The 18,288-nt window shown below is 37.1% G+C and overlaps 1 protein-coding gene and 1 non-coding gene across 2 annotated transcripts in view; one reads left to right on the forward strand and one right to left on the reverse strand.

Moving 5' to 3' along the window:
- RAD21L1 (RAD21 cohesin complex component like 1) overlaps positions 1-18,288 on the reverse strand; it is a 34,215-nt gene continuing 15,927 nt past the window's right edge. Inside the window, exons 6-10 of the mRNA XM_043479443.1 lie at positions 17,425-17,595; positions 12,217-12,341; positions 8,838-8,933; positions 6,205-6,282; positions 1-535 (exon numbers count right to left, since the gene is read on the reverse strand). Of these exons, the coding sequence (XP_043335378.1) occupies positions 347-535; positions 6,205-6,282; positions 8,838-8,933; positions 12,217-12,341; positions 17,425-17,595 (659 nt within the window). The 3' untranslated portion in view covers positions 1-346. The remainder of the gene's footprint in view (positions 536-6,204; positions 6,283-8,837; positions 8,934-12,216; positions 12,342-17,424; positions 17,596-18,288) is intronic.
- LOC122449117 lies at positions 6,587-6,693 on the forward strand. Its single transcript, XR_006271919.1, has one exon. It is a non-coding gene; the product is annotated as a U6 spliceosomal RNA (small nuclear RNA).

Genomic DNA, 18,288 nt, shown 5'->3' on the forward strand with positions numbered 1-18,288 from the left:
ACTTTATAAAAATCCTTGAAGACACAAAGTATTTTTAAACTGTATCCTAAATGCAACATTCAAGTCAAGGAAATGGTAAATGATATGCATTCAAGTCAACTAAGTTAAAAATATTACTTAGCTACAATTATATCTGGAAGCATATAGGTTTCTAATTATGTCTATGATTACTCTGAACTTACAAAGAGGAAATATGAGCTCAACCTATCTATCTATGAAATATGAACTCAACCTATCTACGAAACGGATCAGACCTTCAGCTGCTTCCAGACGGCTTTTGCATTAAACTGAACAATCTATACAGAAATTCCAATGATGACATAAATCTGCATGTTCTGGATTTCCTTCACATTTTATGGAACATTGGTCCCACTGTAGCTATAATATCTGCATAGGGAGCACTCTGGCTCAGCTCAATAGCCTGCTGTTTTTTTAGGACAAGAAAGCTATAAAATTTGGCAGCAGTTTGTTTTCGGTCACTATTTCTGCAGAGCTTCATCAGACTAAAGTACTGCATTCCCATCTTGTTGGATTCCTGGGAAAACAATTATAAAAGAGGAAAGGGAAATAAGATCATTAGAAACAAAGCAGGCTGTGGATGTATAATGAACAACAAATATTGGTATTTTTGATAAGTGACTGAAATTCTTAAATGGAGAAATGCAAATGATTCATTAGAACATAAGAAAAACATAGGTCATTGAGCACAGCTTGGTTCATTGAGAAAATACACGCAAAAGAACTCTAAAGTGTTACACAAATTTCTAATGTGTTATACAGATGTTAGGTCTATTGATGTTAACATAAATGACTCATGCGGAAAGTGCAATTAATTGAGACTTGCAGGCAGAAAAAAGTCCACAGGACCTTGGGAATCTTCAAAAATAACGATTATCAGCCCATCAGGTTTATTTTATAGGTACTGCAGTGTGGGGTTAACTAAACAACTCTAGTGGTAAATGTAATGGCAGGGGAATATGACTAAATAAACATCTCCCAGTTTCTTTGCACAGATTAAAAAGACATTGGTTCACTACATTGGTTCACTTGAAAAACTGAGGTACAATAAAATATTTAATTAGACTGCACTTGGAATCAGATTTCTAGAGTAGGAGTATTGTGTTTTAGTTAAAAAGACTATGGTTAATACTGACCAGTATCCCTGTGACAATTGTACTAATTTGGTAGCTGTGAAGCTTTTTTTTTTTTTTAAAAGACCATATAAAAGGGTCTTTTTTTTTTTTTTGCCAGTCCATAACATTTAACTGGTGGCTCAGATGATAAAGAATCTGCCTATAATGCATGAGACACAGGTTCAGTCCCTGGCTTGGGAAGATCCCCGGGAGAATGGAATGACTCTACCCACTCCAGTATTCTTGCCTGGAGAATTTAATGGAGAGAGGAGTCTAGTGGGCTACAGTTCATGGGGTCACAAAAAGTCAGACACAAGTGAGCAACCAACACTAACTTTTAACAAATTGACAAGTTACATATTTTATCATACTTTAATCTCAACCAAAGGAGTAGCACAGTGTCAGCAACCTTTGAGATGGCATGCCAAGCCTTCATTTATTCCCTCTCTTTGAAGGAGACAAGATGTGGATTGGTTGGTTTTCCCCAGGGAGAGAGCAGGGACAGCCTTGTAAATTTCAAGAATCCTTTTGAAAAACACCCTGAGAGGATTATTCTGTTTCCTCCAGGAGCTCCTCTAAAATGAAGGTAAAGAAATAAAGGAAGAAGAGAAATACAAAGTGGAAGACTTATCAGACTTAGAGAAAGCTGAAACCTAAATGCCAGTAGAGAGGATAGCCAGCAAAAGATACAGATACAGAACCTAAACCCTGCTTATGGAAAGCATTTTAGGAACTTACTTGGAGAACAAGAATTTTTGAGGAATGTAGTAACCTCTAGACTGAGATTAGTGAACTGCAATATCCAATGGATTTTCAGCCTCTAGCCAGCCCTGCTTACTTCTGACTGGCTAGACCCTATGACCCAAATTGGCATATGCCAATTCCTTAATCAATCTTGTTCCTTCCATTTCTCATGACTAATAGGGATTTTACACAATTCAGTGGTTTTTGTATGCCAATCAAAAAACTCACTAGTTTGTCTAAAGTCTGAAGTCAGGGGAGATTCTGTCAGCAACCAAGGACCTCTCAGTTCAGTCCCAAATGGGTTTTTCCTCCAACTGCAACTCAAAGCTTCACATCTGTCTTCCTCTCCCTATAGAGTTTATTTGTGCCACTAAATGTGTAAATGTATATAGACAGAACTTTACTTTCCCTCTAGCATCTCTAATTGTTTAATATATTTTACAGTGTCTATTATATCACATTGTTAAAGCCAGTCATCTATTTATCTTTACATTTCAAAAATCTGGACATAAGGCCAGCATTTACTTATGCTCAGTATTTAATGGTGAAATTTGAGTGTAAGTACAATAAAACATGAAAACTGTGGGAAAAAAGCATTTCCACCAGTGAAAACCTTTCCATGAGAACATGCCTCTTGCAAAGGATCTCCTTCATCCTTCTCCGAAAGAGGAGAAGAGGAAACACGGGAAGAAGCACTTGATCCAGAGCCCCAATTCCTACTCTATGGATGTGAAATGCCCAGGATACTATAAAATCACCACTGGCTCTAGCCGTGCACAAACACTAGTAGTTTTGTGTGTTGGCTGCTCCTTGTTCTTGCCACCCTACAGGAATAAAATCAAGGCTTCCTGAAGGATGCTGCTTCAGACAGAAGTAGCACCAAAGAATCCAAAATCAAGATGAGTGGGAAACCATCCCAACAAACACATTTGAATAAAACAGAAACAAAACCCCTAAATGAAACAAAACCTAGGAAAAACTCAGTGATTATAGGCAGCAGTATGTCATAAGCTAGAAATGAAGTGTGAAGTTAAAAACATGAGAATTCCTTAAAAGGCTACTTGGAAACAACTAGACCCTCAGGTTTACTCCACCACCTCACAGAGCCAGGAGACCATTAGTTGTCTTTCTGGAGATACCAACCATGAGGTTTTAGACTTGGGATATGAGGCACTGTGGATAGTGGAGGAGAAGTATTACAAACTGGGGGATTAAGAGAAATTCTAATGTCTAAACAGTGAGACTGCCAGCTTTTCCCTTACACCCTTTTGGTTCCTCAACCATGGACGTCATGCTTATATCTTCTAGACAGTAGATCTGACCATGCAAAAATAGACCATTCCAAGGAAAAAAATTCTATAGATCATGACATCTGTGTGCGTATGTATTGGCAGGGGTGGGGACACCCAAAATTATCGTGCTATGAAGACAACAAGGCTATAAGCCCCACTCATGCTTATATAACCTCCAATCAGCTTTTTGTTGTCTCATTCTTAAACAAAAACCAAAGATCTATTAAACACTTGGATAAAATTTCTAATATCTAAGAGAATCACTAAGGAAACAGACAATGTGGGCAGTAGAAGAAAGCTATAACCTCTGAAAATTAAGAGAAGATACCATCCACAAAAAATGATTAGGATGCTATTGAGAGAAAACAGATCAGTGGTTGCTGGGGTCTGGGGGAGGGGGACCAGTGGGGAAGGTGAAACAAGGGATTATCAAGAGACACAAGGAAACTTCTGGAGATTATAGATATGTTCACTATCTTGACTGTGGTGAGTTTCCATTGGTACACACATACATCAAAATTTATCTAACTGTATATTTTTAAATAGGTGTGGTTTATTGTTATGTTAATCATACTTCAATAAAACTATTAAATATAAATAAATAGATTGTGAGAGTCACTCAGTAGTGTCCGACTCTTTGTGACCCCATGGACTATACAGTCCATGGAATTCTCCAAGCCAGAATACTGGAGTGGGTAGCTGTTCATATGCTATAAAATAAAATAATTTAAAAATAAAATAATTAATAATTAAAAACTGAGAAAAAAACTCCTGGAAAACAAAAAAATTATAAAGATGAGGATAAAGCTGAAGAAATCTTCTAGAGAGCAATAAAGAAGAACTATGGATGGAGGTTCATGACATTGTATAGGGGTTAGGAATCAAGACCGTCCCCAAGAAAAAGAAATGCAAAAAGGCAAAATGGTTGTCTGAGGAGGCCTTACAAAGAGCTGTGAAAAGAACAGAAGCAAAAGGCAAAGGAGAAAAGGAAAGATACACCCATTTGAATGCAGAGTTCCAAAGAACAGCAAGGAGAGATAAGAAAGCTTCCTCAGTAATCAATGCAAAGAAATAGAGGAAAACAATAGAATGGGAAAGACTAGAGATCTCTTCAAGAAAATTAGAGATACCAAGGGAACACTTCATGCAAAGATGGGCTCAATAAAGGACAGAAATGGTATGGACCTAACAGAAGCAGAAGATATTAAGAAGAGGTGGCAAGAATACACAGAAGAGCTATACAAAAAAGATCTTCCCGACCCAGATAATCATGATGGTGTGATCACTCACTTAGAGCCAGATATCCTGGAATGCAAAGTTAAGTGGGTCTTAGGAAGCATCACTAAGAACAAAGCCAGTGGAGGTGATGGAATTCCAGTTGAGCTATTTCAGACGAGATCTGGCGTGTTCAGGGTGGTATGGCCATAGACAAGTTGAGCTATTTCAAATCCTAAAAGATGATGTTGTGAAAGTGCTGCACTCAATATGCCAGCAAATTTGGAAAACTTAGCAGTGGCCACAGAACTGGAAAGGGTCAGTTTTCATTCCAATCCCAAAGAAAGGCAATGCCAAAGAATGCTTAAACTACCACGCAATTGCACTCATTTCACATGCTCCAAAGTACTGCTCAAAATTCTCCAAGCCAGGCTTCAATAGTACATGAACCGTGAATTTCCAGATGTTTAAGCTGGATTTAGAAAAGGCAGAGGAACCAGAGATCACACTGACAACATCTGTTGGATCATCGAAAAAGCAAGAGAGTTCCAGAAAAACATCTACTTCTGCTTTACTGGCTATGCCAAAGCCTTTGACTGTGTGGATCACAATAAACTGGAAAATTCTTCAAAAGGTGGGAATATCAGAGCACCTGACCTGCTTCCTGAGAAATCTGTATGCAGGTCAGGAAGCAACAGTTAGAACTGGACATGGAACAACAGACTGGTTCCAAATAGGAAAAGGAGTACATCAAGGCTGTATATTGTCATTCTGCTTATTTGACTTATATGCAGAGTACATCATGAGAAATGCTGGGCTGGAGGAAGCACAAGCTCGAATCAAGATTGCCAGGAGAAATATCAATAACCTCAGATATGCAGATGACTCCACCCTTATGGCACAAAGTGAAGAAGAACTAAAGAGCCTCTTGAGGAAAGTGAAAGAGGAGAGTGAAAAAGTTGGCTTAAAGCTCAACATTCAGAAAATTAAGATCATGGCATCTGGTCCCATCACGTCATGGCAAATAGGTGGGGAAACAATGGAAACAGTGTCAGACTTTATTTTTTTGGGCTCCACAATCACTGCAGATGTTGATTGCAGCCATGAAATTAAAAGACGCTTACTCCTTGGAAGGAAAGTTATGACCAACCTAGATAGCATATTTAAAAGCAGAGACATTACTTTGCCAACAAAGGTCTGTCTAGTCAAGGCTATGGTTTTTTCAGTAGTCATGTATGGATGTGAGAGTTGGGCTATAAACAAAGCTGAGTGCCAAAGAATTGATGCTTTTGAACTGTGGTGTTGGAGAAGACTCTTGAGAGTCCCTTGGACTGCAAGAAGATCCAACCAGTCCATCCTAAAGGAGATCAGTCCTGGGTGTTCATTGGAAAGACTGATGTTGAAGCTGAAACTCCAATACTTTGGTTACCTGATGCGAAGAGATGACTCATCAGAAAAGACCCTAATGCTGGGAAGGATTGGGGGCAGAAAAGGAGAAGGGGACGACAGAGGATGAGATGGCTGGATGGCATCACTGACTCGATGGACGTGGGTTTGGGTAGACTCTGGGAGTTGGTGATGGACAGGGAGGCCTGGTCTGCTGTGATTCATGGGGTCACAAAGAGTTGGACACGACTGAGCAACTGAACTGAACTGAACTGACTGATACAGCTTATAAAAAATTTCACTATAGAGTAATTTGGCCTCAACAAGAACACAGTGAAAATGGTTTCATTTTTATTAATATCTAGAGGATTGAACTCAACTTTTTATTTATTTTAAAACTAAAAACAGTGTTGATAAACCCTACGAAGTCTTACCTGCAAACTATGTAACATCTTAAGTATTCTTGAATTCCATCTTTCTGCTTCAATGCTTTGTTCATTCCCCCATGATTCCTGTTTGAATAATTGATAAAATATTTCCCTTAATCAAAAGTTACTGAATGTTTACTATCTGCCAACCATAGTGTAGAAAGAAATACAAGACACACAACCGTTAACACGGGGTCCTGCCAAATAAGGAGGTTATCATCTGCAGTTGAGAGAATAAGACTAACAAACAGATATAGCTCAGTTTTTATAGCCTGATATCTATGCTCCCAGGCTATCTTCTGACAAGGGGCTCCAGAGTAGGAGATTCTGCATCTGTATTGGTGATGCATCCCAGGCATTGTGCCCTTACTTTTAAAAGTAAAGATGAGTGCTCGCTTCGGCAGCACATATACTAAAATTGCAACGATACAGAGAAGATTAGCGTGGCCCCTGCGCAAGGATGACACGCAAATTCGTGAAGCGTTCCATATTTTTGAAAACAGAAAAAAAAAAAAAAAAGTAAAGATGACAACTTTTGGCTAGGACTGTCTCAGCTCTGGTCAATCTGAACTCAGATGACAGGAGTAAACATAAAGCTAGAGAAGAACTGCACTGTAAAGATGTTTATTTGAATTTATCTGGTGATATAAAGGTTCTAACAATAACTGATGTTTAGTGAGTTGTGTCCAATTGGGTTAGGAACCTTTCAAATTTCAAGGGTGCCTTGTCCAAAAAAGATCAACACACTGCCTTTCATGTTATGTGAATAGATACAACTTTTCAATCTTATTTTCAGTTTTTAGTCACTTGCAGAAAGACTGTAATATTTAAAAACTGTAGACTTGAAATCCCTTCACAGGAACTCACTCTAAGTTTCCTTACCAACTAACAACTTATAAACTGAGAACAGAACTGAGCATAGGACAGGTGCTGATAAGTCTGATAAAAAAGCATGCCTACAAAGGGTCTGGGGCGGGGGGTGGGCATGGGCAAGTGGCACAGATTTGACCTATTAATACTTTATAATTTTTCCTATGTTATCTCTGTTATCATGCAACCTAACAGCTACTGTGTTACCCTTATCACAGCTCCACTGTTTGTCAAGCTTTCATGTATACCTCTGGAGCCCAGACACTTCCTAACAGTGCTTTCAATTTCATCGACTCCAAGATGACTTCAGAAAGCTTCAGAATATCCTATATGATATTTTAAATCATCTAAGGCTAAAGGGACTGCCAAGTCCCCAGTCCTGCCAGCTGCACTGGCTTTCTGGTTCTGCCTATACAGCATCTTTTATTACATTTCAAAGAGACTGATCTGAAAATATGGTCAATATTATTCTGAAGAGTTTTCTAAATTCTTCTAGGTAAAATTTAAGTTTATTCATTACTGGTTGATTCTGGGATAAATTAGTTCACCCCATTACTAATGTTTTATTTTATTGTTAAATACACAAAAGCTACTTTTCAAATGTGAAAAGTAATGGCCCAACTCCTTGTTAAAGACCGATGAGACTGCAGCTTCATTTATATTGCACAACTAAACTAACCAGGAAAAGCCTCAGAAAAAGTCGTCTGTACACTTTGCTGAAGCCTGTCTACTTGATCTATCTGGATATTCTACAGCTGAGTCCATTGTGTGGAAAGCCTAGTTGATTATTAAAACAGTTGAACTTGTGCTATGCTATGGTTTTCTTGACCAAATGTGAAAATATCCTGTGTCTAGAAGCAAAGAGAAAGGTGAAAGTAACTCAGCTGTCTTCTGGTTCAGCTGTTTGGACGTTTCAGGTAAAAATTTCAGGTATTTATTCTGTCCTAGATTATCCAGAGAATTCAGTCATATGAAAAAAATCCAATTTAATAGACTTGGAACCCATTATAATTTATCTGAAAACAAACTAACATTAGGCATTAGTAGGTGCTTCAATATTATTTACCAAGAAACTTTCTGTCAAAATTTATTACAATCTTAAAAATGCCTTCAGCACTGTGGGACAGGGATTATAGAAAGGAGACAGTAATCTCTGTGGAGTCAGGTGAGTCAGATATTAGCTTGGGCTTTGCTATTGACTTGTGGTCCTCTGTGCAGACCATCCCCTTTGAACCTTTTATTCCTTTACCCAAAGTTTATGCTTTAATCTTCAATTCCATTCTTATTCTATTTCCACAAATGGAGAACAGATAAGAAATACAGTCAGGAATGGGAAATGGTCAGTAAAGACCATTCCCTTTTTCTGATCTCTGGAAGTCAGAACATTTTTTTCATTTGAAAAATGAAATTTCGAATGTCTTAAGGCATACCCCTGATACAGCTCTGTTTCTTTAGAGATGTTTTAAGAATAACTTAAAAAAATGACTCTCAACATTTTAACCAGGACTATATTTGATAAGCATAAAAATCTCTTACCTTTAAAAACATTACTTAAAATTTTAAAATAAATCAAAGAAAGAATAAAAGATCAAAGCAACTCTACATATGCTCTGTCAAGCTAATCATACACATCTTTGTTAAGATCACAAATTTAAACTGCAATTTTAGAAAGTAACATGACAGCTAAAAATAATTTTGGGGTAAATAAGGTGTTAACTATTTAGGAACAAAGTTTTAAAGAACATTCTCAAGACTATACATCTATTTACCAATTCCATTGGACAATTTTCAATTTCCTGTGCCAAGATGGCATTTGTTGAAGATGATTCCTCAGCAGCTGAAGACACCATTTCAACAATATCCTGCTAAAGCAAATTCGGGAAATATAGGTAAGTCATCACAGTAGTAGTAGTCATCACAGGAACAATCTCATTTTGTTAAATGATTTAATCACATGGATGCTCATTTCTAAAACTAATTTAAAATACTATCTGCATTCTCAAAATATCATTTCTGAAATATCCCAGACTTAAATATTCCTGTTTTCTTTATGCCTCCCACACATGAAGAACTTGCATGTTCTGCCCTCCTTGCTTTTTTCCTCCTATATCCTATTCCTATATCCTATATTATATCTTATATTCTTGTTCTTCCAATATCTTTTTTCTTCTATTTCTGTCACTACCACAAACCTCCTATCAAAAGTCTCTGCTGCTGTGCATCTGAGACCATTTCTTCTGAAGCAGTCTGTCCTTGCCCTAGTCCCCTACCTTTATTTTCATGCCAGAACCAGGTGGCAGAGGAAGAACTGTAAGCAGAGGGAATGAGAATGGGAGAAGCACTATTAATATCCCTTCCTAGGGCTATGACAGGATTCCTGTCACTGCTGCTGGAGCTGCCAATGGTAAGAGGGAAGAAAAACTGTGTCCGCTGGAAGGGAAGTGGAAGAAGAAGAGAAATTCTCCATTCCCCACTGCTCCTTCCTCATTGCTATAGAAGCTGTTGGCCCTTTTCATCTTCAACCTGTCTCCAAGCTTCATTCCCCAGCTGTCATCTATGATTGTGATTAAGTTAGAAGCTTCCTACAATATAGTTTACTTGACTTTTCACTTTAGCTTTAAAAATTTTGCATGAGTATCAGTCCAGTTCAGTTCAGTAGCATGAGTATAACGGGGTGCATTTGATTCTTTAATATACATGTTTGCGGAGCCCTATCATGTTTTCCTTTTTAATTTCTGTGAATATTCCACATTTTAGACAGTTTCTATTATGCAGTTAATTTACAGAAAAATTGTTTGAATTTTTGAAAGATTTGAAAATGATTAATCAGAATCAACATTTTTCTGTGTATTCAAGTTAACTGTGATCCCATTCCTGACTATATTTCTTATCTGTTCACCATTTCTGAAAGTAGAATAAGAAAGGAATTGAAGGCTAAAGCATAAATTCAGGTAAAGAAAGAAAGAATGTTCAAACTACTGCACAACTGCACTCATCTCACACGCTAGCAAAGTAGTGCTCAAAATTCTCCAAGCCAGGCTTCAACAGTATATGAACCGTGAACTTCCAGATGTTCAAACTGGATTTAGAAAAGGCAGAGCAACCAGAGATCAAATTGCCAACATCTGTTGGATCATAGAAAAAGCCAGAAGATATCAGAAAAAATCTGCTTTATGGACTACGCCAAAGCCTTTGACTGTGTAGATCACAACAAACTGTGGAAAATTCTTCAAGAGATGGGAATACCAGACCATCTCACCTGCCTCCTGAAAAATCTGTATGCAGGTCAAGAAGCAACAGTTAGAACTGGACATGGAACAACAGACTGGTTCCAAACTAGGAAATGTGTACGTCAAGGCTGTATATTGTCACCCTGCTTATTTAACTTCTATGCATCATGCGAAATGCTGGGCTGGATGAAGCACAAACAGGAATCAAGATTGCTGGGAGAAATATCAATAATCTCACATACGCAGGTGATGCCACCCTTATGGCAGAAAACAAAGATAAACTAAAAAGTCTGTTGATGAAAGTGAAAGAGGAGAGTGAAAAAGCTTGCTTAAAACTCAACATTCAAAAAACGAAGATCATGACATCCGGTCCTATCACTTCATGGCAAATAGATGGGGAAACAATGGAAACAGTAAGAGACTTTATTTTCTTGGGTTCCAAAATCACTGCAGATGGTGATTCAGCCATGAAATTAAAAGATGCTTGCTCCTTGGAAGAAAAGCTATGATCAACCTAGACAGCATATTAACAAGCAGAGACATTACTTTGCCAACAAAGGTCTGTTTAGTTAACGCTATGGTTTTTCCAGTAGTCATGTATAGATGTGAGAGTTGGACTATAAAGAAAGCTGAGCACTGAAGAACTGATGCTTTTGAGCTGTGGTGTTGGAAAAACTCTTGAGGGTCCCTTGGACTGCAAGGAGATCCAACAGTCAATCCTAAAGGAAATCAATCCTGAATATTCATTGGAAGGACTGATGCTGAAGCTGAAACTCCAATACTTTGGCCACCTCATGTGAAGAGATGACTCATTGGAAAAGACCCTGGTGCTGGGAAAGATTGAGGGCAGGAGCAGAAGGGGATGACGGAGGAGGAGATGGTTGGACGGCATCACCGACTCAATGGACATGAGTTTGAGCAAACTCTGGGAGTTGGCGATGGACAGGGAAACCTGGCGTGCTGCAGTCCGTGGGGTCAGAAAGAGTTGGACATGACTGAGTGACTGAACTGAACTGAAAGTAACATTGGGAAAATATTGGAAAGCACATTGTTTCCAACTATATTTTTAATAAATATGTTTTTCAAATAGAAATTAAAAATAATTTTATTGGTAATGGATCCTTAGATATTCTTTCAGATTCAAGGCTGGGCTTCCCTGGTAGCTCAGCTGGTTAAGAATCCGCCTGCAATGCAAGAGACCCCGGTTCGATTCTTGGGTCAGGAAGATCCCGTGGAGAAGGGATAGACTATCCATTCCAGTCTTCTTAGGCTTCCCTGATGGCTCAGCTGGTAAAGAATCTGCCTGCAATGTGGGAGATCTGGGTTCGATCCCTGAGTTGGGAAGATCCCCTGGAGAAGGGAATGGCTACCCACTCTAGTATTCTGACCTCGAGGATTCCATGGAAATATAGTCCATGCGGATGCAAAGAGTCGGACACGACTGAGCGACTTTCATTTTCACTTCAGATTCAAGACCGCGGTAATTGGTGGCTCTAACACATATTATTCATAGAGGTAGGAAGGGTGAATTTATGAATAGAAGGAAAACATGGGCATATTTCTTTTTAATAGGTGTATTGTCTAGAGTTTTTAAGGATTCCTTGATATATTGAATGTGAAGCCTCAGCATATGACCAGGTTCAGGTATAATAATTTATTCAGTGCACCATGCAAAATACTATTTCAGCATGAAACTACTTATATTGTGATTTACTATAATATCGTAAACTTCTAGAAAAACTGTTTTGGATGGAAATTATGTATTACCCTGCAGTACTGCTGCATACTAAAGAAGATATAGAGTAACATAAGATGAAATATAAACTATAAATGTAAGAAGATAAACCAGAGTCTCAATTTTCTTTCACTATGAATGTCAGGAAGATAATATTTTTATGATTCTCTTTGATTAACTTACATCAGAGTTAATGTTTTTATTGGTATCCTCATGAGAACTACATTTTGATCCATCAGTCACTTCCTTCCAAGTTTTAGGTTGACTTAACTCTTGCAGGGAATTTGGCTCTTCCATCATGGAGGTCTCTGAATTGTTAAGGAAGTAAAAAAGATTGCACCAAAGTATCTTTCAAACTTAAAACTGGAATATGGTTTTTACGAAAGAAAAGTTTTGACAGACAACTTAGAATCCACGAATTTAAGGATGCACAAGCTTTCTTATAGCACCCCAAGTCTCACATATTTATTTTACCTTTCCCCTCATTTGCCTCTTTATCACCTCTACTGCATGTTCCACCAACTATCTCCTCCACACTCGCTCCCACACATTCAACTCTCAAGACAACATGGATAGCTCAAGCCCATCTTGGTATATTGTTCAGCAGATTTTAATGCCTTCAGGAAGCAGGAGTTCACTCACCACAATAATAAGTTGGTTTTATTATTCCTTTATAGTAGTCACAATAATAATTATTAATATCTCATGTCTTTTCTGGGGGATAGAAATATCTATGTCTCAGGTTAACAATATTGTTTAAATGCTATTCTTATCAAGTGATTTCTCAGGTTAGTTGTCTTAAAGTGATATGTTATCCTTCTAGATATAAAATATTTCTTTATCAAAGGCTTATGAGTACTAGCTTTGAGGGTAGGAGAGGTGGGAAAGAGTGAGATTAAGAATAGCCCACAAAGTATACATACTTCATCTTTTTAAGGTGGTTTGTTGGACAAAAGTTAATTTGCACATAGAAAAATGCAATGCTGATTTGACAACTTCTTTTAAGTATTCTTCTAAGAGCATTTACATTTGGGAATATGGAATTAGATCCCATCTTTATTTTGAAATGTAAAATCAAATTTTTGTTTCTACAACATTCCCTCAACACCAACAGAATTAGTATGTCTCACCTACTATATTTTCGCTTCTCATTTCTTCCCTTACTGACTCCTTCTGTATCAATTTTCTTCCAAGTTTAAAGCCAGAGGACACAAAGCATTTTGTAAACAACTGTAAAAATATACACTTTTTCTCATTTTATGTACAAGTAAAGCAATTCAACAAAATACAAGCACATATGCTAAAAAGTAAAAACTATAATTCATGTACAGGCATCGAGCAAATTAATTCAAAAGTAAGGGGGTATTTTTTCACGGGTTTAAATTCTGTTGCATATATGAATACAAATATGTATTTGTTTATCACCAAACATTTCACCCATGTCAAAGTATGGAAACTGTTACCATTTTCAGTTTAGCATGAGTCAAATCCTGGGCAGCAGTTGACAGAAGTGTATCTGCTCCTCCCTTTTGCTTCCACATCATCAGTCTTTGGGTAGGAGGTGCAAGTTCCAAAACCATGAGTGTGTCCGTAAAGGAAGTAAGCTGTCTATGCATAATTTTGCTACTGATCTCCTTGACTGGATCTATGAGCAATTTCCTGTTTTTACCTTTTCTTTTTTCAGCAATATCTAAATATAAGAAATATGTACAAATGTGATAGGTTGTACACCTCTGTAAAATGATATTCTAGGCACTGCATATCTAAGAAATGTCTAACACAATACACCCTACAGAGTTGCCTTAAGAAAAATCCCCTTCTTTCTACTGAAAATTATCCTTTTAAGGTTTTTGCACAGCTACTGTGTCTCAGCAACCAAGGGTTAACACATTTTGTAAACTGCTTGGGAGGCAGTTGACCTACTAAGTGGAGAACTGAAAACTGTGGAGCAGGGAGTACATTGAGAGGGAAGTCACTCAGTTTTGAAATTCCTTAAAATAACTAACAGGATAACTTTTTAAAAAATTACTGATAGACTAAATATTGATTTCTTTATTTTTCAGGATAAATTTTTGAAACATTAATTTGTATCTGTCCAGTGCATTTTCCCCTTTCCCACTGAAATTCATATGTAAATTCCAAGTAGATAGCTAGGGTCATGGGATTTGCTCCTTTAACTAATTTTGCCAGGTAAAAAGTAGAAGTCAAGCTTTTCCTTAGTAAAGATGCAACAGTTGGGGGATGGTTAGATTTCTTGGACAGGGTGGAATTCTGAGATCAGATGGAGCCAGAAGGAACCTGCTTGCTGATGTGTCTCAGTAAAATCCTAGGAATATGACAAGATTCCAAAGAGGCTGGCTGTGTGATGACCACAGAGACTATGCAGGCTGGGACACTGGGTATCACCAGGTGGTATGGCTGATGACCAGAGGTTCCCTTCTACCTACTGTACCCCTCCTTCAAACCTGATACTACATGGCTCAGGGCAGATAGGGGAGCTATGCAGATTGAATTTCTTGCCAACCAAGTGGAATAGGGGCTCAGAATTGAATTCTGTAAAGAAAAAGTTAAATGCTTTATTCTTTGCATGCCTGAATTTATAAACTGAAATTCATATCAAAGATAATACTTAAAACTAGGATATGCTTTAAAGATCTAGGGATATGTTCGATTCATATCCAGTGCCTCTATTTGGATCCTTTCACTCTGTCTTATTTTAAATATTCAAACATTCATTTGCATGTTTATCTTCCCAATCAAATTTTAAGCTTTTTAAAAGAGGAACTATGTCATCTTCATTTCTGTGCTCAGAATAAATGGCTTGATAACTACTAGAACTGAACTCAGGTTTAAATTTTCCAGTTTCCCAAACTGGATAGATGGTTTGATCAGGACTGGATATAATAAAATTATCATCTCAAACTTTCTTCACATTCTTCCCTTATTGTATTATAAATGTTATTACTAGATTGACTACCTCCTACAACATTTTAAGAATTATCAAAATATCTCAGGGTAAATAAGATAGTAGTGCCTCAAAGCTAAAATAAAAACATGAATGATTCTGACCTGAAGCATCAATTGGGTCAAGGGTAAATTCTTCCTCTTCTTTTGATACTGTAGTTTCATCCATTTTTTCATTTTCAGGTGAACATACACACTCTGGATTATCTGGTTCTACTCATCAACATTGCCATAAAAGGATTTATTAAAAAAATAATGATTATGTTGCAAACTAGAAGACTATATGAGAATTAAAGTGAAAGATTAACTGTAGATTTATATTGCTAACTGGAGCCACAAATGAATTTTTAGAATCATGTGTTTAATAGCGTTGAAGAGGTTCAGAGATTATATAGTCTGGGACCCACAGTGTCCAGGTGGGTCAAATATTAATCACCCACTTTTGCACCTGTGACATCTAAGGCTAGGCTACAGTCATGGCAGAAGTAAAAACAGTGGTAGGAACCACAATAAATGACTGACATAAATTTGACAATATGTCTGCTAAAAACTGTATTCTGTTAATGATTATTTGACCCATAAAGGATCATACATAACTAAATTTTTATTGCCCATCTCTTTCATTTTAAATTTATACTACTGTATTAGAAAGCAAATGCAACACACAAAAGTGAAAAATCAAAATGGGGCTAGTCATTTTTTTATTTTTTAAGAAAAATCAGACTACAAAGACTTCAAATCATCTGAAGTACTTTCACAATCAATTTCAAGTAGAAAATATCCCCATATTTGTGATTTCTATAAAACTGTATGTGGATCATCAAGCCATGTTAATATTAATGTGGTATTAATGTTAATAATAACAATGTTAATGTCAAACATTAATGATGCTTTTTACTATGTAACATATTATTTTAATGATTCAAAAGCAGGATATTTTGCCAGACTATTTAAATATGCTCTCATAACAAATAAACCCAATCCTGATTAAACACCCATCATTGTACTTTTCTCAAAACTTAATTTTCTATGCTCTATTGTCGAAATCATGCTAAGAGTTTGAGGGACAACTCTCTTTAATATCTTTCACTATACTATACTGCTACTTAAACCTAGAAGTTTTGAGGCTTAATTTGAATAATAATATCTATTCACTTTCTACACAAAAGAAAATTCCTACATACCCACTACAGTATTAGGAGGCTCAGGAAGCAGGGAAATTTCTATATTTAAATGCATTTCTTCTGACAGGATATTCTGATCATCTTGCAGTAGATTGTCTTGAAAACAAAATAAACACTTTTCTTATACAGAGCTGAATCTGTCATTTGTTCACTAAACACTTGATAGCTTAGTATGCAACGAGTTGTCAAGGGATATAAAAAAGAGTGAACTCTACCTAATTAGATTTGACTGGTTACATGGACTACCATGGGGCTTCCCTGGTGGCTCAAATGGTAAAGAACCCACCTGCCAATACAGGAGATGTGGGCTTGATCCCTGGGTTGGGAAGCTCCCTTGGAGAGGGAAATGTTAACCAACTCCCTTATTCTTGACCGGGAAATCCCATGGACAGAGGAGCCTGGTGGCCCATGGGGTCACAAAAGAGTCGGACATGACTGAGCGATTAAACAACAACCTAGACTGCCATATTTCATGCAGTAGGATATGAAATTTTATATATTTAATTTCCTTTCCTTTATTAAACATGTATTTTTAAGAGTTTAATGTCAGAAAATATTTACCAAACTACCAAGATAGTAGCCTTGTTACAAAGCCATGTTTAGATTTCAAATCAAGAAATAAAAGTTCTTAAACCCCTTTAGTAGAGATCTAAGGTAAAGCCACTATTTTTCATAGTTTTCAAATTTCATTAAGTTTGCCATAACCAGCCTTTTATTGTAAATTAGATAATTAAAAAAAGATTTGATATATAAAGGTCAGTATCATTATAATTAGGTACATTTAGACTTCCCAGTTTTGTCTATCCTATTTCTATGATTACAGTAAGATCACAATAAAATAATAATATAAAATGCTAGACAGATCCTTTAGACTAGCCGTCCCACAATTTTTGCTAAAGAAAACAATGTTTCTAGTATACGATCTAGTATATTTTGTGAGGAGTACACTAACCTCACTTCTTCCTCTCTAGAAACTAGAAATTTGTAGAAAGAAAAACAAGAACCTATATGATAAATGTATTTCACCACCTATATAATAAATGTGTCAAAGATGGCTATTTACTTAGATCTAGCCTAAATGTTTAAATATACTATAGACTTCGAAAACTTATGTAAAAAATATTTTAATCTATATGACACAGAGGCATATCCGAAATTTCTGTTTGTTGGAATAAATCTTGCAGTTTGTTATAGTAATTTGACTGAAACAAATATCCAGTTTCTATATGACCAGAGAGCATACCAATCATTTCTCCTGCAGCTCCTTCATCTCCAAATCCATCTCCACTGCCACAGAACAGAGATTTTTCTCCAATGGGGCTTTCAGAACTATGTTCAAGTAAAAGACCACTGGAACTCAGCAATATGTTGTCATCAAATAAGCTATGTCTTCTGAGAATTTCAGGTTCCTCCCCTAAATAAATACATATCATTAATACTGAGTTGGTCATAGCAACACAAAATTTTAAGGTTAGAAGCTAGAATTTAGATATCATCTTGTATAGCTCATCTCATTTTATAGATGAGAAAAATGAGATCTAAAAATTTACTTGAATTATTCAAAGAAGACAAACAGATGGCCAGTAGGCACACAAAAAGATTCTCAACATCAATAATTATTAGAGAAATGAAAATCAAAACTACAATGAGGTACCACCTCACACTGTCAGAGTGGCTGTCATTAAAAAGTCTACAAATACTATCATATGTAAAATGGATAGCTAGTGAGAAGGTGTTGTACAACACAGGGAGTCCAGCCTGGCACTCTGTGATGACCTATAGGAGTGGGATGGGTGGGGGAGAGGGAGGCTTAAGATGGAGGGGATATATGTGTATTTTGCCTGATTTGTGTTGTTGTACGGGGACTTCCCTGGTGGCTCAGATGGTAAAGACTCTGCCTGCAATGCATGAGACCCAGTTTGATCCCTGAGTTGGAAAGATCCCCTGGAGAAGGGAACGGCTACCCACTCCAGTATTCTGGCCTGGAGAATTCCATGGACTGTATAGTCCATGGGGTCGCAAAGAGTCGGACATGATTGAGTGACTTTCACTTCACATCACCACCAACCCTTGCAGCCCTGGTGTCCTCATCTGTAACCAGGTGTTT

The sequence above is a fragment of the Cervus canadensis genome, chromosome 10 (genome assembly GCF_019320065.1).
Source record: "Cervus canadensis isolate Bull #8, Minnesota chromosome 10, ASM1932006v1, whole genome shotgun sequence".
Classification (NCBI taxonomy): domain Eukaryota; kingdom Metazoa; phylum Chordata; class Mammalia; order Artiodactyla; family Cervidae; genus Cervus; species Cervus canadensis.